The 22,062-nt window shown below is 37.7% G+C and overlaps 1 protein-coding gene and 1 pseudogene across 1 annotated transcript in view; both read left to right on the plus strand.

Annotated features, from left to right (window-relative positions):
- CCNB3 (cyclin B3) overlaps positions 1-22,062 on the plus strand; it is a 55,732-nt gene that overhangs the window by 27,349 nt on the left and 6,321 nt on the right. Inside the window, exons 4-7 of the mRNA XM_075538372.1 lie at positions 979-2,947; positions 5,339-5,437; positions 7,712-7,804; positions 17,079-17,216. Coding sequence (XP_075394487.1) covers positions 979-2,947; positions 5,339-5,437; positions 7,712-7,804; positions 17,079-17,216 — 2,299 coding nt within the window. The remainder of the gene's footprint in view (positions 1-978; positions 2,948-5,338; positions 5,438-7,711; positions 7,805-17,078; positions 17,217-22,062) is intronic.
- On the plus strand, positions 13,150-13,603 carry LOC142434945 (RING finger protein 11 pseudogene; annotated as a pseudogene).

Below are 22,062 nucleotides of genomic sequence, written 5' to 3' on the forward strand. Positions count from 1 at the left end.
ATGAGATCTATTCTCACCCCAACTGCTTGGCTGCTCCATGGAAGATCCCATCATGGACCGCACTATGCTAGCTCATACCATGGGAGAATCTTGGCCCCACTGAAGTTGACATAAAACCTAACTATCACATCCCACCCCTTGTCAAGTCGGTACTTGTACATATCTCTTTAAACCACACATCTTTTCCAAAAAAAGATAAAGTCATGCTTCTACTGAATGCAATGCTATTCTTAATTGTTCAATTCTGTTATTACAGACTATTCAGAATGGTCCATTCCTATCCAATTCAACTCACTAATGCCTAAAATATAGATCTACATGAATTCTCTTTCATCTTTGATGACTTCCTGTTTTTTCAAGATTCATACTTCATGTTTGTAGCTGTTTCTTCTAATTTTGATGTATATACATATAAATGTATATGTCAATGTATATACATATGTAAAGTATTTATAAATAGAAATAATAATACATGTGAAATTTCAGAAAAGACATGGATTTTAGAATTTTTTTTCAGAAAAATTTAGGAACCTAGGCCATGGAAAATATGCAGTATATTATTGACTTGATTTACCATGGAACTTATTGATTTTTATACTTCAATCTGTCTTTTATGTGCCCAGATGGCTCAGTAGGTTAACTGTTAGACTGCTGAGAGATCAATGGTTGCAACTCATCAGATGCTTTGTGGGTTTAAAGTGAGACAGTAAGCTTCTATAACGATTTACAAATTAAAAAAGTGTGTGGACCAGGAACAGTTGTACTCTGTCTTATAGATTGTTGTGAGTTGAAATCAATTTGAGAGCAGTGAATTTATTTTTGGTCTAATGTACCTCTTGAACTTGAAACCAGTTCCCCTTTTATACTATTTGAAAATATAGCAATAAAATGACTCTTTAGGTGGTTATTTCCAATAAGTTGGGTGTTGAGAATACTTGGAGTTAAATTATTCTTATACATACATTGTCTCCTTTACAGGTATAAGCTGGAAACCTTACCAACTGTAGCCCATACCACCTGGGTATCAAACATCATGGAGAAACCATTCATTCTCGAGATAACCATGTCCCAAACACCCACTACTGAGGAGGCACCTTTTTTCAAAAAGACAGTTTTCAAAGAGGAGTCCACTACTAAGGAAACACCTCTCATCAAAAGACCATTATCTTTAAAAAAATATATGAATCAGGAGGTTTCCCTCTTGAAACAACCATTATCCTTGCATGATGAGACTGACAGTGAAGCTGAGTTTCTTGTGCCAATTATTTCAAGGCAGAAGGATAAAACTAAAGATTCAGTCATCACCAGGAGTGCATTATTCTTAAAGAAAGAAATATGCACAAATGAGTGGAAGCAGTCTACCTGGGAGGAGTTCTTAGCATTGCAGGACAAGATCAACATTGAAGGGGAATCTTGCTTTATAGAGCCAGTTAACGTTAGGAAGAAACCTAAAAGTGAGGAGGCAATTACCACCAAGAAATTATCTTTTAAAAAGAAGCATACCACTCAGGCGAAGATGCCCCATTTGAAACAGCCACTATTATTGCTGAAAACTACTTATGGAGAGAAGTCACTCATTAGTGAGTCGTTGTCCTTTAGGAAGAAGCCCGCCCCTGAGTTGGCATCCCTCTTCCAGGATCCATCTGTGCCACCAAAAACTCATGCCTTTCCAGAGGAGGCATCCTTCTCAAACAAGCAGTTCTACTTCCAGGAGAAAACCACCAGTGAAGAAGAATCACATATGAAAGAGCCATTGACCTTTAAGGAGAAGTCAACCACCGAGGAGAAAATTCTCTTTCAGAAGCCATTTTCTTTACTTGAGAAACGTAGCAACAAAGGCAAGTCTATCTTCCAGGAGCCTTTGTTCTTGCAGGAGAAAACTGATATCAAAAAGTCTTTGAAGGAGCTGTTGGCCTCGGAAGAGGTACTCACCTATAAAGAGGAGCTCCTAATTAAGGAATCATTGACTTTGACGGGAAAGTCCACTATGGTGAAGGAATTTCTATTCCAGAAACCATTATCACTGCAGAAAAATTCTACCAACAAAGACTCACTTTTCCAGCAGTCATTGCCTTTGCCTGAGAAGAGTAACACTAAAGATTTATTCTTCTTGAAGAAGCTCTTGGCTTTAAAGAAGGAAACTATTCATGAAGAGAATTCTCTTTATAAGAATCCATGGGACATCAAGAAGATGCCTTTTGTTGAGGTGACAGCACTTCGAGAAAGGGGATTATCTTTAAATAAGAATCCCACCTCTCAGGAGGAACTGTTTCTCTTAAATAATTGGTTGGTTTTGCAAAAGAACATCACCAAAGAAGAAAAGTCACATCTTACGCAGCTAAAAGTCTTCCAGGAGAAACACAACATTGAAAGGGAGACCTTGCTCCAGGAAACTTTGGCTGTACAGGACAGTTCCAGTATTGAGAAGACAAAACTCTGGAAACTGGACTTACAAGAAAAGCCCACACTTAGCCCTACACAAGAGCACACTGTTGATATAGAGACTCAGTTCAAGGAGTCCCTGGCCTTGCAGGAGGAGCCTAGAAGTCAGAAGGAGAAACTTGTCAGAGGGTCCTTGGATTTTCAGGAGAAGACCCCAATTGAAAAGGAAGTGCTCCTTAAGAAGACTTTGGTCTTATCAGAGGAGACTGCTATCAGCGAGGCATTCTTTTTAAAGAACACATTAGCTCTGGAAGAGAAACCCATCATTGGGGAGGAGTTTTCCTTCAAGGATCATTTACACTTACAAGAAAGTACTGCCATCCAGGAAAACATTTTTCTCACAGCACTGCGAACCTTACAGGGCGAGACAAACCCACATCTGTTCAGCACTGCCACTCAATCTGTAAAAGGCAACACTGCGACAATGTATATTGCAGATACATCCAACATATGTGAATCCAGTTGTAAGGAATCTTCACCTCGGGAAAAGATAGCACAGAAAGAGGTATTCGTTCTTTTTCACCTAAATTAGGTGAAGTATTCTTGTTCTGAAAGTTAAGACTAGCAAAAGAAAATTTTATTTATTTACTTACCATATATACTCGAGTACAAGCCACGTTTTTCAGCACCTATTTTTAATGCAGTTTTTGTGGTAAAATCAGGTGCCTCTGCTGATATTCAGCTTGGCTTATACTTGAGTATATACGGTATTTAGGCTTTCCTAAGCAATTAGACTATATATGGTATGTTATGAGAAGTCTTTTTACCCAGAAAACCAAAAGCCCCTATCATTGAGTTGGTTCTGACTCATAGCTACCCTATCTTTATGGAAACATGGTTTCATTTTCTCCCTCAGAGCAGCTGGTAAGTTTGAATTACTGATCTAAACCAGAGACCCTTTTCTACCCAGCCAGAGATTGCTATTTCAAAGTTTTACTTATGGCTCTATTTATTGGTAGACGATACAAAATCATCTCTTCCCATCTTTTGCAGCGTGAAATGAGCCATGATCTGGGATCACTTTACTAGATTCTTTAGCATTCTTCTTTGAAATAAAATTGGTTTTGAAGACGCACTTAACTTTCTGATTAGCCTAAAAGCTTATTACAGGAATATTCAGAGTCTATCTTATACTATATACTTGGGTTTTATAGTATTAGATTTTTCCTAGGGTATTTCCTTATGTATGTATATAAAAATCTTCATCACAATGATGTTTAGTCAAAGGCGAGTGAAGTAGACTTTCAGTTGTAAATAAGAATAATGAAGGGATGAGATTGGCATGCAAGAAAATAAATACCCCCATGGTCTGCAAAACAACCTGGCAAAGGGAAGGAGGAGAAAGCTACCAAAAAGATGAATTGGGCCAAATCAAAGCAGATGACGTAAACGGAAATACCAAAACCCACATTCACTGCCATCGAGTTGATACTGACTCATAGCAACAGTATAAAACAGGGTAGAACTGATCGGTGAGTTTCTGAAACTGTAACTATTTACAGGTGTAGAACACCCCATCTCCTGTCTTTGTCCAGTGGAGCAGCTGGTGGTTTCGAATGGCTGACTTTCCTGTTAGCAGCCTATTGTGTAACCACTGTGCCAACAGGGCTCCCTTAAACGGAAATAATAAAATAAAAAATACCTTTCTTGAAGATTCTAGAACTTTAAGAAGGGTGCCTAGGAACAGGGTAAATACTGTTATATACACAACTCTGTGATAATCCTACTGGCAGTCCTGTGAGTAGCTGCATTGAGAGGCACAAAGGCTGAACAGGTAAGAGAGGGAGAGTGGGAGTATGCCCACGAGTATACGGAGATTTGACAGAATATTTGTACATGGATATGTTGAAAATATATTCATGAATATGGTAGGGCATACAGGGATCAAGTTATGAAATCTTTTTACACATAACCAAGCCCTTGAAGGAATAAGTCATTGGACCTGGAGGATCAGGATCATAGTCTTGGGGGACAACAGGCTCAACTGGCATAACAGAGTCCACAAAGACAATGCTTCACCACCTACTTGGTTGAGTAGTGAGCAGGATCTTAAAAACTCATGAGTGGCCTTCTGATGTACAGCTATTTGTCTCTCCTTGTTTGCAAAACAGAAGAGTGATGAAAATCAAAGCTCCTCATGGCCCTTGTGAATATCAGTCTCCACGATTCTGAGAGTAGGAGATCCGGGTGGTGCCCAGCAACCACTACCGACTTCTCTGAAAATGATTACATCGGAAGATTCTGGATAGAGTGGGAACAATGTGGGGGAAAACTAAAAATTTTTAAAAGACTAGACTTGTCCATAGTCTTAGAACCCCCAAGACTATGCCCTTAATCACCCATCAGGTCTGGAAATAGCTCAATCGCATGGCTCAATTTTCAGTGAACAGTAACACGACTGAGGTATGCTGAGGTATGTATTCTCTTGAAAAATCAATCATTTGACATTGAAAGGGTGGCATGTGCCAAAGAGCAATTTCAGAAAGTTTAGAAAAGAAGGAGGAATGGAAACATTCACTGAGAGGAAGTGAAATAAGTAATATTCAATTGTGAGAATGGAAACCAATGAGATAAAATGTGTATGAATTGCTGAGTAGACAACTGATTTGTAACAAACCATTGTCTAATTCATAACAAACAGTTAAGTAAAAAAGGCAGGGTAGTTGGTTCTTATGGCAGGATAAGAATGTGCACATAAGACTAGGTCTTCCTTTATCTACAGACAAAATGAGGACTTCAGGGTCAAAGGTTATACTAGTATGAGCCAGAATATATGAGGCTTGAGGAACTTTTGTAGAAGACAGTAGGGAAAAAGATATTATTATTGATATGCATATGTTAAACCTTCCTTGGAATCTTTTTCTTCCTAATACACCCTTTTTTGGTGACTTACAAGCAGATGGCCTCACCAGAGTATATTGACAAGGACCATGGTGATCCATTATTCAACTCAATATATGCCAAAGATATCTTCAATTACATGAAGGAGAGAGAGGTATGTAAGTGACATGGAAGACCAGTGCTTTCTAGTGCTCATTTCTTCATAATTTTTTCAGTGTGCAAGTTGAAAAAGAAGGCAATGATGATGAACAGAACAATAATAGGGCCTAACATCTACTGATGACTTGCTATGAGTTCAATATTGTGCCAAGGGATTTATAGATAGTATTTTGTTGCAGTCTCCTAATATCTTCATAATGGTTGCTATTCTTAATATCCTACTGCTCAAAGTGACACAACTAGTAGGTAGCAGAGCTAGCATTTAATCTGATCTAATTATTTTGAAGATAATAAGACTGCATCTTTAAGTACTGAGTATAAGAAAGACAAAAGTGGTCACGTAATCTCTATAAGTTGCTGCTCTCAGAGATCTTTCCCCTTCTTTATACAAATTTCTGGCATTATATGTAAAATCACACTCTTTGTTTCAGCTCTCCAACCTGTGGTGTTTTCTCCGTTGAGATCTGTTAGTCTCCTTTACTAATAATATTCATCAATTTGAAATTTTCTTCAATTTTTGACAGTGGAACAGATGGAAACACATCTATATGCTTATCAGGATTTTAACAAGCCTTATATATAAGAAAACAACAAAAAAATAAATCCACTGTCATTGAGTTGATTCTAACTTGGTGATTCTTTAAGGCAGAATAGAACAGCCCCTGTGGGTTTCTGAAATTGTAAGTCTTTACAGGAGTAGAAACCCTCTTTTCCTGTAGAGCAACCGGTGGCTTTGGACTGTTGACTTTATAGTTAGCAGCCTTTACATAAACCACTACACCATCAGGGCTTTGTGTATATAAGGATAGAAAGTGATTTTCTAGTCTTCTCTTACTAGGGAGTGCGATTTCCTGTCTGACTCCAGAGCCCATGTGTTTTCTAGTGTACTTTGCAGGAAGTAAGAGACAGTCTTGTCATTCTGAAAATGTGGACCTTGGCTTAATTGTATGGATTTCACTTGGAATCCTGTTGTTGTAGTTGTTCTTTTTAAGATCCACAGAGTTGGTTCCGACCCATAGTGACCCTATGCACAACAGAACAAGACACTGCCTGGTTCTGCACCAACCTCACATGCTTGAGTCATTTGTTGCAGCCCATCTCGTTGAAGGCTTTGCTGTCTTTCATTACCTCTCTACTTTACCAGCATAATGTCCTTCTCCAGGGACTGTTTTCTCCTGACAACATGTCCAAAGTACAGGAGACGAATTGTCACCGTCCTTGCTCTCAAGGAGTCCTCTGGCTGTACTTTTCCCAAGACAGATGCTTGTTGTTTTTTTTTCGTAGTCAATGGCACTTTCATATTCTTTGCTAGCACCACAATTCAAATGCATCAATTATTCTTCAGTTTTCCTTATTCAGTGTCCAACTTCCACATTTGGATGAAGCAAGCGAACATACCATGGCTTGGGTTAGGCCTGCCTTAGCCCTCAAAGTAAAATTCTTGCTATTCAAAACTCTGAAGAAGTCTTCTGCAGCAGATTCACTCAATGCAGACACTTAGTGCTAACCCAGACCTTCTGCATCATAATCTGAAGTTTCTCAAGATCCCTAAGTAGTGTGTGTGTGTATGTAGGTATATATATATATATATATATATATATATATATATATATATATATATATATATATATATATATATATATATATATATATATATGCTCAGGAATAGCTTATCTACAAAGTATAATACTTTACAATGTATTTCACAGAAGTGGAAGAACCTTTCTGCCATCCATCTATAGCCATAGGTATACTTGTACTCGCATTCCCTCTGGACTTTTAAGTATTTACCAAAGCATTTGAATGCCATATAGATCCATTTCCTAAGGAAAAAAAATTTAAGTGCATTTCTCTTCCCTCTCTTCAAGGAGCCTGGTGTCATACCTAACTGAAACATTCAGTAATTTGAGCCCACCAGCAGAATGTAAAAATGTATGGCCTCTGAAACTCTAGGAAGCAGTTTTAATCTGCCTTATAGTATCGCTGTAAGTCAAAATTAACTTGATGGCAGTGGGTAGGTCCCCCTCTCTGGCACCAGCTGAAAGTAGTGAGTTAGCATCATGAAAACCAAAACCAAATTCACTCTTGATTTCTGTCCTACAGAATGGCTGGTAGTTTCAAACTGCTGACCTTGTAGTTAGCAGCCCGATGTGTAACCACTATGCCACCAGCGCTCCTTTAGCATCACGAAGGAGAAGTTAATTATGTTAAATTACAGTTTTCAAATTATAAGAATTTGTTCATTAACATTCTTTTTTATTGATGACAGGAGAAATTCATAATTAAAAACTATATGAACATACAAACTGACATCAATAGTGACATGAGGGCCATTCTTGTGGACTGGTTGGTGGAGGTACAGGTAAGTGTCATAATAGCTGCTTTGAAGAATTAGAATTCTTTTGATCAGTTTTTCATTCAGCACCTCTTGTTGTCAAATATGTTAAACATTTTCTTGATAGCCCGAGCTGAATAACATGTAATTTCTAGCTTCAATTTTTATAATCTAGAGGACAACATATTTTAACCTTGTTTTCTACATTTTTAAATAACAAGAATGTGAGCTTGAAATTTTTGGTACATTTCTATGGATTTAAAAATATTTGCTTTGAAATACATACAAAAGAGATTGCAAAATTGTGCTGTGATGGTCTGTGTACCCTTTACCTCGTTTCCCCAGTGGTAATATTAGAAAATTGACATTCATATAATCCCCAGACTTTATTTCAACTTCACCAGTTTTACATGCTCGCATTTGTATGTGTGCACATGTTTCATATATGTAGTTTTATCACATGTGTATATTTGTATAATCACCATCACACAGGATATAGAACGTTTCCATTATGACAGGAATCCCTGTATTAACACAAGCCACCAGCATTTTATAGCCACAAGCATTTCCCTCCTTATGTCTCCCCATCTCAAGCAGCAACTAATATCCTTCATCTTTACAATTTTTTCATGTCACAAATGTTGTATAATGGAACTATACCATATACCTTTTAAAAAGCAGCTTTATTGCCATATAACTCGTGTACCATACAATTCAACGGTTTAAATATATATTCTTTTTAAATTATGCAATTATCACCACAATCAATTTAGGATATTTTCTTCATTCTTGAACTCATTATTATTAGCTCCCAATTACCTTCTGTGTTAGACTGGGTTGACTAGAGAAACAAATCCAAGGACACGCATATGAGTATAAGAAATAGAGCTTATGTCAAAGAGCAATGGATATTGAGAACACATCCCAGTCCAGTCCACATCAAGTCCTTAAATCTGATATTAGCCCATATGTCTTATACTAGTCCATAAATTCTTCTTCAGACTTAGGTTGCCACTTGCAATGATACCGAATACAGGAAGATCATAGTCCAGTGAGTAAAATTCTTGTGGATCTAGTGGCAGTGGAAGCCTCTCAGGGTTGGTGCAGGTATCCCTGTGACTCCTCTAGCTCTCTGGGTGTCTCAACAGCAGGAAGGTGAAGCAGAGAGAGGGAGAGTGGCCCGCCTCTTCTGTTGGCCGTATCAAGAGAGGGGAAGTTCTTAGAATCCTCATGAGAATGTCACACCCACAAAGAGTCACCATCAGGCTGTGACTTGAATGACAGGCTAGACTCCACACCTTCACTCTTAATATCCTTAAGTTGACACGAGACTATGTAACTACCAAAGACCACTCATTGTCAACTTGACACTTTCATACACAACTGAACCAATAGAGCTAGATAGCAAGTAGAATAAGGGATACGGTTGGAGAGGGGCACCTTGGTGGTGACCGGGGGAAGGGGGGGCGATTTCAACAAGTCCATGTAGATAAGAAATGTTTGAAAACTATAGTAGCAAATGTACAATTCTGCTGGACATGATTGAACCATGAAATGATATGATTTATGTAGTAATTCCAGATTAAGAATAATTTTTTTTTAAGTTGAAACAAGCAAAAGAAAATCTAGGAATCTAGAGAAAAGCTACTTGGTCCTTGCCCTCGAGGAGTTTACTTACACATCTAGAGAAAGTTGGGAAGATAATTAAGCAAATCCTGTTACACTAAGATGGTTGTTGTACTACTGTAATATAAAGCACTGCAGAAATGCGAAAAACAAAACAAACAAAAGGACCATAAGGGAAAAAAATAACAATGTGTTACATTTTACCTCACAGTATTTGCAGTAATCCACTTCCTAGTGTACTCTGACAACAAGATTATTCATATCCCTGTTTAGTGATCTGATAGATATCAATGGAGGCTTAATCCATGAGGCAATTCTACAAATGGATTTGGGGCTCTCACGGTCATCCATAGTCTTCTGCATACTGGGTGTTCAGAATTTAAGCACTAATACAATTCCTTCCACTGAGCTTGGATTTTATTATTTCCAGTCCTTGGATCCAATGGGCTGATGTGCTCCTTCTGTATGAATTAAGCTGATGCTTTACTTAATGTTTCAAAAGTTCAAAGGTGTATTTAGTTCCTTTAATATACAGCAGTTATGTTTAAGGTAAAATCTGGTTCCCATAGTGGAGTTTTCAAGTCACATAATTGTGATGTGGTCTACGAAGAATGTTGTACACCTCGAAAAGACAAAATTAAAAATCCAGGTGACTGATAGTACACAATTAGAGTTACTAAATTCTTCATATAATCTAGCTTCTCTAATTAATATTTCATCATACAGATTAAATAAATATGCTCAAAGGATACGACCCAGATGCATACCTTTCCTGATTTGAAACCATGCAATCTTCTCTTTTTCAGTTAACAGCACTTCCTCTTGATCCATGTACATGCCACTCGTCTGCTCATGGGTTGCTTTTGAACTGTTTCTAAATATTTGCTATAGTGAAAAATGCTTCCAGGAACATATGAGTGCATTTGCTCATTTGTGTTAGGTTTCTTATATCTTTAGGTTATATAACCAGCAGAGATATTGCTGGATCTTGTGGGATTTCCATTCCCATTTGTTTTATGTAGCACCATATTGCTTTCCACAATAACTGCACATGTTTAGAGGCCCACCAGCAGTAGATGACAGTTCCAATCTCTCTATGCCCTCTCCATGGCCTACTCTCATGATATCGCTACTCCCACTACTCTTCCTGAAGGTTTTATCTGTCCTGAATCCTATTTGTTCAGAGCTCTTATCTGTACCAGTGTGTGTTCTCCGGTCTATCCATACTTGTAAGGCAGAACTGGGTCATGATAGTTGCTGGGAGGAAGCATTCAGGAACTAGAGGAATGATGTATATTTTGTCAGTGCTATCCTACAACTTGGTTGAACCATCCCTTCCTTATAACCCTTCTGTGTGTGGGGGTTTATTCAATTGTCTACAGATGGGCTTTGGGTCTCCACTCCACCCCCACCCCTTGTTCGCATCGATATAGCTGTTTGTTTTGGATCTTTTGATACTTGATACCTGATCCCGTTGTATAGTATCCATTCTTCTCATTAGGTTATTTGCCTTGAAGTCTATTTTATCAGAGATTCATATTGCCACATGTGATTTTTTTTATTATTCACATTGGCTTAGGAAAATTTTCTCCATCCTTTGAGTTTTAGTTTATTTTTTCTTAGAATTTACATGTGTCTTTTACAGTTAGCATATAGTTAAGTCTTATTTTGTTAATCCAGTCTGCTACTCTCTGTCTTTTGATTAGTATGTTTAACCCATTGATTTTCAAAATTGCTGTCATTTTGTTGTGTTCCTGTTTTTGTTTTGTTGTTGTTTGGGGATTTTTTAAGGGTGATTGTATTGGTATCTTTGTTCCTCCTCTAATTCTGTGTTGTGTTAATATTAAGTGATGCTTTTATTATATAGGTTTCTGGATAGTATTGTCCTGTATGTTACTCTCAGGTTTATTTGCTGTTGTTTTTGATTCGTAATCCCATTAATTATTTTGTAATGCTTGTCTGGTTTTTATGAAGTCCTTTTGTTTTCCTTCTCTGGAAATACCTTTATTTCGCCTTCACACTCATGTGATGAACTTGCTGAATATAGATTCTTAGTTATCAGGGTTTTTCCCCTTCTTTCAATATTTGTGGCTCCATTGTCTTCTTGCTTGCATAGTTTCTGCTGAGAAGTCTGAACCCATCCTTATTGGTTTTCCTGTGGAGGTGATGATCTGTTTCCCCTAGCTGCCCACAGAATTCTCTCCTTTGCTTTGAAAATGGAGAGTTTGACTATGATATGTTGCTATATTTTCCTTTTGGGATCCATTGTGTTTGGATTTCTCTCTACTTCTTGAATAATTATTTTCTCCTCTTTTTTGATGTTGAGGAAATTTCTTACATGATTTCTAGTCCTATTTTCTCTGTAGATTTTCATTTGTTTCTAATGAGATGTAGGTAATTTCTCTTGCTGGATTCCCACATCATTCTCAGCCTTTCTTTAGATTATTTTTCCTTTTTTGTTGATTGTTTCTCTCATTGACTGTAGCCAGAATAATTTGGCTTTGATCTCACTTTTTTGATTTACTTTTCTTCCATTCTTTCACTCAGGTCTTTAACCATATTGTCTAATTCTGTCATCTTAATGTTTCTCTTCTGGCATTCCTTTTGGTGTAGTATTTCTAGTGTTTTCTATTCTTACCACTGTTATTATGTATATTCCCCATATCTCTTGAAGTTACCTAAAACCTAAACATCATTCTTTAGATTTCTATTTATGGTAATTCCAAGGCCTCTTTTTCAGAGTGCTGTTTCTGTGGCATCCTGATGCAGTTATTGTGTCAGATATGGATTGTATAGGGATAATTAATTGGCTTTATCAAGTGATGTGCGAGATGTCTAATAGGAACTGAAAAGTATGAAGTGGGGAAATGGGCAAAATGGAGAGGGTGGGTAAATGTGAAAGGTGGGAGGTTGATGAGAAGAGAGAATAAAATAAAAGTAATAGCCATAATAATAAAGAGCCATCTGGGTAGACCAAAAGGTTTTGAAGAATAATGGGAAATTTTATTTTAAGAAGAGTAATAAGAATTCATAGATATTGAGGAAATATATTTCACTAGGAAAAGGAGAGAGAGTAGAAAGAGATATTGGATGGGGCAGGAGAAATGTGTATGCAAATAAGCAGACCAGAAGAAGAAGATGTATTTATGTGTGTATAATTAAAGAAGTAGAACTTAAAAGGTAAAAAAGATAGAAGGGTTGTTTCTTTGCTAATATCATACTGTCATTTTTGCTGTATTTTAATAGTCAGTTTTTGCCTTTTTATAAAGAGTTTGGAATCACTTGGTCTATATTTGCAACAAACCATTCTAGAGTTTTTATTGGAACTGAACTACATCTTACACAGAAATGTTAACATGACAGCCTGAGACTACTATCCTTAGAAAGACCTGCTTTCAAGTGTCTTAGCCTGGGTTCTCTAGAGAAGAAAAACCAGTGAAGATTGTATATGTTAGGCTATAGGCTTTTCCTGACTTTTAATAATGCAGGGACTGGTGAATATAAGCTCCACAGTAAGACAACAGGCTTGTAGCTGCAGCAGTGAATGATTGGCAGATTAGGTAACAGATTGTTGTTGACTCCCAGGATTGACAGAACCCTTGGGGGCTGGGGGAGGGCAGCAGCCAGGAAGCAGCCACCACCTGAATTCTGACTTGTCACTGACCCCACCTTGCCACCCAAGAGTGAACACAGAGGTTGCCAACAACCTTTCTTCTACCCCAGATCACATGCTTCTGCCCCATAAGATGGGGAACTGCCTCAAATCCCCCACTTCAGATGCCATCTCCCTGATTCACAGGTAAGCCTCAGTCTGACTCGGCTAACTTTGGTGAGGGGATGGAGCCTAGTCAGGAGCTCCCCCTGCCATGTCAGGAACAAGTTTCAGTTTCAGTCTATCATCCAACACCAACCTAGACTCAACAACACAACTGACAGAGAGGAACAAATTGGGATAGCTCAAAGAATAGGCCTTATACAGAATCTGCCTAAAGGCATATATGTAACTATGGAAGAGGTTGATGGGAGAAAAAAGATTTAGGAATATGTGATCTGTATGATAGGATTTGTTTATGGGGACCCAATTTGAATGCTGCCATGAAAGCACATCAATCGCTTGGGCTGTTGATGAGCCCCTCTACATGCTCCTCCTGCATGGAGCCAGATGATGCAGCACTGCTTTCGTCCTATGAGACTAATTGAGCCAGGGTCTCTTTGTCTGACACGTCAAGTGAACCATCATTTTTTTGTGGCTTTGCTCTTTTGTCACTGAGCTCCAAGAGCCATGCATTAGGATTTAAAATCATACACATATTTTCCTTTACAAATCCTTGAATGGCTGCAGATCTTGGAGAAAGTACGTGATATTTCAGAAACTTACTGGGAAAACTAGAATGATATTTTTATATAAAGCCTTGACTCAGTGTTTATAATTGCACTTAGATCTTGTTAGGAGTTGTGTAAATTGTTACAGTAGCTGCATATGTTCAAATTGTGTGTTTTGATGATTTTATTAGGAAAAGGATAGCAATTGTTGTTTTCTAAATGAAATAAGTTTCATCTTCCTCTTCTTCCTACCCAAATTCTTTTCTGAAGTTTCTGGCATTTGGGACAATGTTTTATTAAAAAGCTACTTTTTATAACACTGACACACGCAAAGGCTTAGTTTTTAAAATCATTTTATTGGGGGTGCATACAACTCTTATCACAATCCATACATACATCAATTATGTAAAGCACATTTGTACATTCGTTGCTCTCATCATTCTCAATACATTTGCTCCCCATTTAAGCCCTTGGCATCAGTTCCTCATTTCCCCCCCTCCTTCCCCGCTCCCCCTCACTCATGAACCCTTGATAATTTATAAATTATTATTTTGTCATAGCTTACACTGTCCAACATCTGAATTCACCCCCCAAAATTAGTTTTAAGCTTGTTTGCACATTTCTCTTTTTTTCCCATTGGAAATGGAAAACATTACTTTAAGTCATTTAAAATAATATATTATTATTGTTGGGGTTGGCTCTATTCTCACCAAATGAGAGATGAGGAGGCTGGGTGGAGAGTCTGGGAGCCAAGTGTAAGGGGTGTCCAGTAGCTGGGCAGTTAAGAGGTCACTCAAGTTACCATGAGATCAGCTCTAGATCCTGCAGGAGGAAGGGTCTCTTGTTGACCATGTACCCTTTCCTCTTCCACTCTGCTACTCCCACCATCTCTGGACATCAGAGGGCTTGAGTTATTTATCTATGAAGTTGTTTCCCATAATTGATTATCCCTTATTTTCTCTTTCTTGATGTTTTCCTCATGACTGTAATAGAAGGATTCACTTAGCCATCTTCTGATTTCTTCCCATTTCACTTTTAATGACTTCCATTTTCCTGTTTTGTATATTCTGAGTTTTAATTATTAATGGATGTGTTTGCAGATTTTTCTTCCCATTTTGAGTAATACCCCATCATAAATAAAAGTTCTGAGAGATTTGCTTCATCTACATCATTGAGGTCAACTTTACTTTGAATAGGCAACTTCCCCAGGTGTATTTTGAGTTGTTCAACCTGACGTGGTTCATCTTCTAGCACTATATGTGATAATGTTCCACCACTATTTGTAAGGTTTTCAATGGCTAATTCCTAAGAGGTCTACCACTTCCCCTATCTTCTTTGTTTGTCTGAGTCTAGGGTGTCTCGATTGATTCTGTCAATATTTGAAATAATGGTGGCATAGCTTCCATTTTGTAGCAACATGCAAGCCACCACAATACAAAATGGACAAATAATCAAAAGGCGCTTGAAATTGCCCAGAGCACCGCCATTCTTCTCTAATTGGCAAAAGACATCATTTGGAGTCTGATGCCAAAGTGATGAATGCAAATTACAGGAAGTCAAGTTATCTGGTCTGGAGTGGTGAAGACTGATAGGAGACACAATTGCTCTCTTCACGAGTTAAAGGTCTTTCATTGGAGGGTTATACTTGCTCCATAGTGCTCTAAGTGGGAGAATTTTATTAAGAGGATATTGTATTACATTTAAGGAAGGAATTTTATTGTAATAGAACTGCTGATTTATAATGTATTGGCTCCAAATTTCAGTCGTATTTTTCCATTTGATACTAGCAAGAACCTACTAGGTAAGATTTATATAAGTAGTGGATGGCTCTTTCATTTACCCACAGAGACAAAATCTTGAGAGAACGTCTTGCTTTCCATTCTTAACCTCTCTTTTGTTTTTGTTTTTTAGCATGTGGGGGTAATTACCTGACTTCAGTTTCTTGATAATTCTGGCGATGCTTATTAATGTAAATTAAGATAGCAGATATTATTCAACAAAGAGATCATATTTTGGATTATCCAAGTGAACCTTATGTTGTGCGGTCCTTGAATATGAAAGAAGGAGGCAGAAGAATGAAATTTGAGAAAATCTATCTATCAATTGGTGTTTTTTGAGAGAGACCCAAGCCTCTTGCTGTTGAGTTAATGTTGACTCTGAGTGGCCCTGTAGGTCAAAATCATACCTTGTCATATGGTTTCTAAGACCATAAATCTTTATAGAAGCAGATTATCACATCTCTCTCCTATAGACTGTCTGATAGATTCAAATCACTGACTTTTCCCCCTTAGCAGCTGAGTGGTTAACATCTGTGTCACCAGCATCCCTTTGAAGAGGAAGAGAGACACAAACTAAGGAATGTAGGGAGCCTCCAGAAGGTTGAAAAGGCAAAAGAGAGCACAGATCAACTGACATCTCGATCTGAGTCTGGAAAATTCCATTTGGGACGAATTTTGTAGTTTTAAGACATTAAATTTGTGTTGATTTATTACATCAGCAGTAGTAAACTTATACAGATTTCTGTAAAGATTCAAGACCATATTCCAGGAAAAGTAAGAAGTACTCCTTGATATTTCTGTTATTCAGAAACTTAATATGTCTATTACTGAATTGTTATCCATCCAGTTCTGTTAATAATATATCCAATTGGTATCAGCTTATCCAATGCTTTAAATTGACCTATTTTTATGACTATTCAGGACCCAGTAATAAGAATAGTCTGTTGAAAAAAGGAAACCTGATAAAGGGAAGCTTAGATAAAGAAGAATGCACTCAATATAAGGAAGAATTTGCTTTATACCGTATTAGGGGGAAAGTTCTGTTAGAACAATTTCAAGGTAAATTGAGCTGCATTTGGTGATTCTGTAGAGCAATTCTGCATTCAAATTATGGGGCTGGAAAAGAATATTGAACATACCATGGACTACCAGAAGAACAAACAAATCTGTTTGGAGGAAGTACAGCCATAATACTCCTTAGAAGAGAGGATGGTGAGACTTTCTCTCGTGTACTTTTTCTATATATCATCAGGAGAGACCAATCCCTCGAAAAGCACATCATGATTGCTAAAGTATAGGGTCAGCAAAAAGACGGAGACCCTCAACAAGATGAATTGATACAGTGGCTGCAAAAATGGGTCCAAACATAACAATTGTGAGGCAAAGGCATAGTAGCTATACCGAGACACACTAGCTCAGGTAATTTCCACATTCATACCAGACTCCTAATTGGCCAGGACTAGAGCTCCACTTTCCTTAATGCTATACATACTCCAGATTGCAGGATATATCTGGATATGATTTTGGATCTGGGCAAAAAACAGATTCCTTCCCCATTTTGTATATTCATCCAGATGACCTTTAAGATGAGTCATGAGACGCTGTATTTGGCTGTGAAGCTGGTTGATCATTACTTGATGGAGGTTGTATTCAAGAGAGACAAGCTGCAACTCCTTGGTTCTACTGCCTTTCTAATTGCAGCAAAATTTGAGGTAAGTCTAGTCCAAGGGTTTACAGATAATGGATTTCTAACCAGAGCAGTGCTTTCTAAAGTGGGCAATGCCACCCCCGAGGGTACTGAAACAATCCAGGTGGTTGCACAAGCAGATATCTACACTTTATTCTGGATTATAGACTATAATACAAAAGTTTTTAATTGCCAGGGGACATTCCGTTTTTTATTTGTTTTTCTGAAAAGAGCCAGATAAATTTTGGGACCTACATTCTAGAGAAACAAAATTGTAAAGATGAGTTTTCTAAATTGGTTTTCAAGTATAAACAGGCAGGTGCTGTTAATCCATGGCATGAGGTGACAAAATTAAATACTCGAAATAGCATCACCAACAGATGAAGTGTTGGTGAGAAGTGAGACTCTAGATGATTGTGTGTTCGCTATTTTTCTACAGTATTGTCAGGATGAGAAATATAGAGAAGCTGGTTGGTTTTTACTCGTTACAATAGATAAACTGGTAAAGAGATGACCTCAGGGTTCTGGAGGGATGGCTCAAACATCACATGAAAGGCTGTAAAGCTTTCATTTTCACCATGAAAGAGAGCCTTATCTCTTCTAGTAACAGAACTGATAGGACTGAAGAACAAATCCAGATTCTTATCATACAAGTAACTGAATTCAAATCCCAGCTTAATCCTCAACCTAGAATGGTATCTGATGTTAAAGTGAGGGCATTAATTGGAAAGAAATGGGACCCTGAAATTTGGGATGGGGATATAGATTAATAACCCAGAAGATAATCCAGAAGACATTGGGCACCTACATTTCATTGAACTATGTAGGCCCCATCTGAAGAGGTTAATGCACTCTCAACAAAAAATCACTGCCTCGACCTACTCTTGAGGTGATTAACCTAATTGGGAATACCGCTGGGACTTTCTGGAGTATTGCTCCAGGTAGATGCCTTAAAAGATATTGTTGCAATTTCTCAGGAAACATCCTCACCACCTATTAGTGCTTCTAGACCTATAACTAGGCTTAATTCACAGTAAGTCTCTAAAGGAGAAGTCCAGATGGGAACCCAGGAAGAAAATCTTCCAGATTTAAAAAAATGTGTAGACATAAACCTGGAGAATTTGTGTGGGAATGGTTACTAAGGGTATGATATAATGGTGGAAAGAACATAAGGTTGGATCAGTCTGCATTTGCTCCTATGGGCCCACTAAGCCCACTAAGTGTTTAAGCTTGAGAAGTTAGAAGAGGATCTAATAATGTATTTGTTTGGTGGGAAAATTGGTGACAAAGAGGTGTGGGGAAGAGGTATGTAAATAGACCTCTGAATAGGCCAAAGAAGTGAAGATATTTGTGTCTCATGTGAATGATCTCAAAAGATCACTTTTGCAGAGGGATTGTTACAGACAAGTGGCTGGTATAACACGTTCTGTGGAGATTAATCATCTTCTTCTCTGAGCCATTCCTGTCATTGCCAAATGGGTGCATGAACAAAGGAACCATGCTGGCAAGGAGAGAGGTTATGTGTGGACTTAGCAACATTGACTACCACTTACCCAGGATGACTTGGCTACTACCACTGCTGAGTACTCAATCTAGCAGTAACAGAAACCAACACTGAGTTTAAGATATGGAAACATTCTTCAAGGAACTCAACCAGCAACCTGGTGGCAGGTTGATTACATAAGACAACCTCCATCATGGAAAGGGAAGCATTTTGTTCATACAAAAATAGGCCCTTACTCTGGGTATGCTTTGCCTTTCTTACATGCAATGCTTCCAGCGAAACTACTTGTGAATTCACAGAATATCTTATCCATAAGCATAGTATCACACACAGCAACACCTAGTAACAAGGGACTCATTTCACAGTAAATGAACTGTGGTAATGGATCCTTGTTCGTGCAATCTAGTGGTATTACCATGTTACCCATCATCCTGAAGCAGCTGACTTAATCAAATAATGGAATGACCGTATAAAGACACAATTATGGTGTCAGCTAGATGATAATACCTTGCAGGGTTGGGGTAATGTTCTCTAGAAGGCTGTGTATGCTCTAAACCAACATCCAATATACGATGCTGTTTGTTTAATTTCCAGGATTCATGGGTACAAAAAACAAGGGAAGGAAGTGGGAATGGCACCACTTACTATTGTTCCTGATGTCGATGACTCACTCAACATTTTCACTTTCTTTCCCTGAGATTGTATGAAATTTGGGTCTGAAGATCTTAGTTCCAAAGGAAAGAATACTCCCACCTGGAGACACAGCCCTGATTCTATTGAATTGGAAATTAAGAATGTCTCCTAGACATTTTAGATTTCTCACACATGTAGATAAAAAAGAAAGGTGTTACGGTGTTGAGTGGTGTGATTGATCCTGATTTCCAAGGGGACATTGGATTAGGATTGTATAATGGAGTAAAGACCACCTTAGTGATTGTCCCTTAGTACTACCATGTCCTATAATTAAGGTCAATGACAAACTACAGCAACTCAATTCTGACATATTAATGGCTCAGATTTCATGCATAGCATCAAAACATTGTCTGATACTGTAGGCCTAATGAAGAGAAACAGAACATTTTCAGAGAGAGTGCCAAAAGATGAGCCCCTCAGGTCATGGGGACTCAAAATATGACTGAGGAAGAGCTGCCTTAACAAAGTAAAGTCTAATATAATGATGTGAATGGAAGTAAATGATGTGTGGAAGTAAAACCTTTGAGACCTTCATTTACTGATGGGGCATGACATAAAATGAGAAGAATCAGTGACAAGATATATGTTAATAATTGAAACATGGGGTATATAAAGTATGAATCTAGGAAATTGGAAGTCATTAAAAATGAAATGGAATGCATAAAGATCACTATCCTTTCGTATTGGTGAGCTGAAATGGACTGGTATTCACCATTTGAATTAGAAAATCATATGGTTTACTATGCTGAGAATAACATAATCAAGAGGAATAGGGCGCATTCACCACCAAAAAGGATATTTCAAGATATATCTTGTATTACAATGCTATCTGTGTTTAGATTATACCTATCTGTCTTTGATGAAACCCAATCACTGCAACTAATATTCAAATTTATGCATCTACCACTAAAACTAGTGATGAAGAGGTTGAAAATTTCTACTAATATCTTCAGTTGGATAAAACATAAAAATCAGGATGCATTGATAATTATTGGTGGTTTTAATGCAAACAAAGAGGAAGGAACAGTAGTTGGAAAATCTTGTCTTGGTGATAGAAAAAAAGTTGAGCAACCCATGATACATTTTGAAAGACCAATGACTTATTCATAGCAAATACCTTTTTTCAACAACATACAAAAAACTATGCACATGGACTTCTCTAGATGGAATACACAAAACTTCAAGTGGGACAAGATGATGGAGAAGTTCAATATATCAACAGCTAAAACAAGGCTGACTGTGGAAAAATCATCAGCTGCTCATAGGTAAGCTCATGTTGAAGCTAAAGAAAATCAAAACAAGTTCACCAGAACCAAAATTTGATCACGGGACTACCCCATCTAAATTTGGAGAAAATATTAAGAACAGATTTGCTGCATTGGACACTAATAACAGAAGACCTGATGAGCTGTGGAGAACATCTAGAACATTATGCATGAAGAAAGCTAAAGATCATTAAAAAGATAAGGAAGAAAAGATCAAAGTCAAAAGAGACTCAAACATGTTCTTCATCATAAAGTAGCTAAGGAAAATGAACAAAAGGATGAAGTAAAAAATCTGAACAGAAAATTATAAAGCACAACTCTATAATACAGAATAAAATATCATAAATAAATGTGCAAAGACCTAGAGTTAGAAAACCAAGAAGGAAGAACATGCGCAACATATCTTAAACTGAAAGAACTCAAGAAAAAATTCAAGTTTTGAGTGACATCAAAACAAAAATGGGGAAAATACAGTCACTGTAACCCCCCCCCCCAATAAAAAAAACACTAGTCAACATTCCACCATGTCAGGAGGTAGCATATGAGCAAGGACCAATGGTGCTGAAGGAAAAAGTTCAAGCTGCATTGAAAGCATTAGCAAAAACACAGCTCCAGGAAGTGATGGAATACCAATTGAAATGTTTCAACAAGCTGGTCAAGTACTGGAAGAACTCATTTATCTATGCCAGGAAATTTAGAAGACATCTATGTAGCCAACTGACGGGAAGAGATGTATATTTGTACCCATTCCAAAGAAAGATGACCTAACAGAATTGTTCTGAAGTTATAGAGCAATATTACATGCAAGTAAAATTTTACTAAAGATCATAAAAAAATGGTTGCAGCAGTACAGTGACAGGAAGCTGACCAAGGTTCAGCTGATGTTAGATAGGTCTTGGCTCAAGGCAGAAATTACTAGAGATGTTGGCTTGTGTTTCATTGACTGTGCCAAAGCATTCAGTGGTGTGGCTCATAACATAGTATGGATAGCCTTGAGAAGAATGGGAATTCCAGAACACCGAGTTGTGCTCCTGTATCAAGAGGCAGTTATGCAAACAGAAGGAGGGAGTGGTTTAATATCAGGAAAGTTGTGTGCCAGTGTTGCATCCTCTCACCACACTTACTCAATCTGCATGCTGAGCAAATAACCAGGGAAAGTGGATTACATGAAGAAGAATTTGGCATCAGGATTGGAAGATGTCTTGTTAACCACCTGCAATACCCAAATAACAGCTTTGTTTGATGAACGTGAGGAGAAAGAGAGGCACGCACTGACGAAGATCAAGAAAGCCAAAATCTTCGCAACTGGACTAATAAGTGAAAAACAGACACTGCCACAGAGTCAATGCTGACTTATATGATTTTCCAAGAATAACTCTTTACAGGAGTAGAAAAATCATTCTTTTTTA

The sequence above is a fragment of the Tenrec ecaudatus genome, chromosome X (genome assembly GCF_050624435.1).
Source record: "Tenrec ecaudatus isolate mTenEca1 chromosome X, mTenEca1.hap1, whole genome shotgun sequence".
Taxonomy (NCBI): domain Eukaryota; kingdom Metazoa; phylum Chordata; class Mammalia; order Afrosoricida; family Tenrecidae; genus Tenrec; species Tenrec ecaudatus.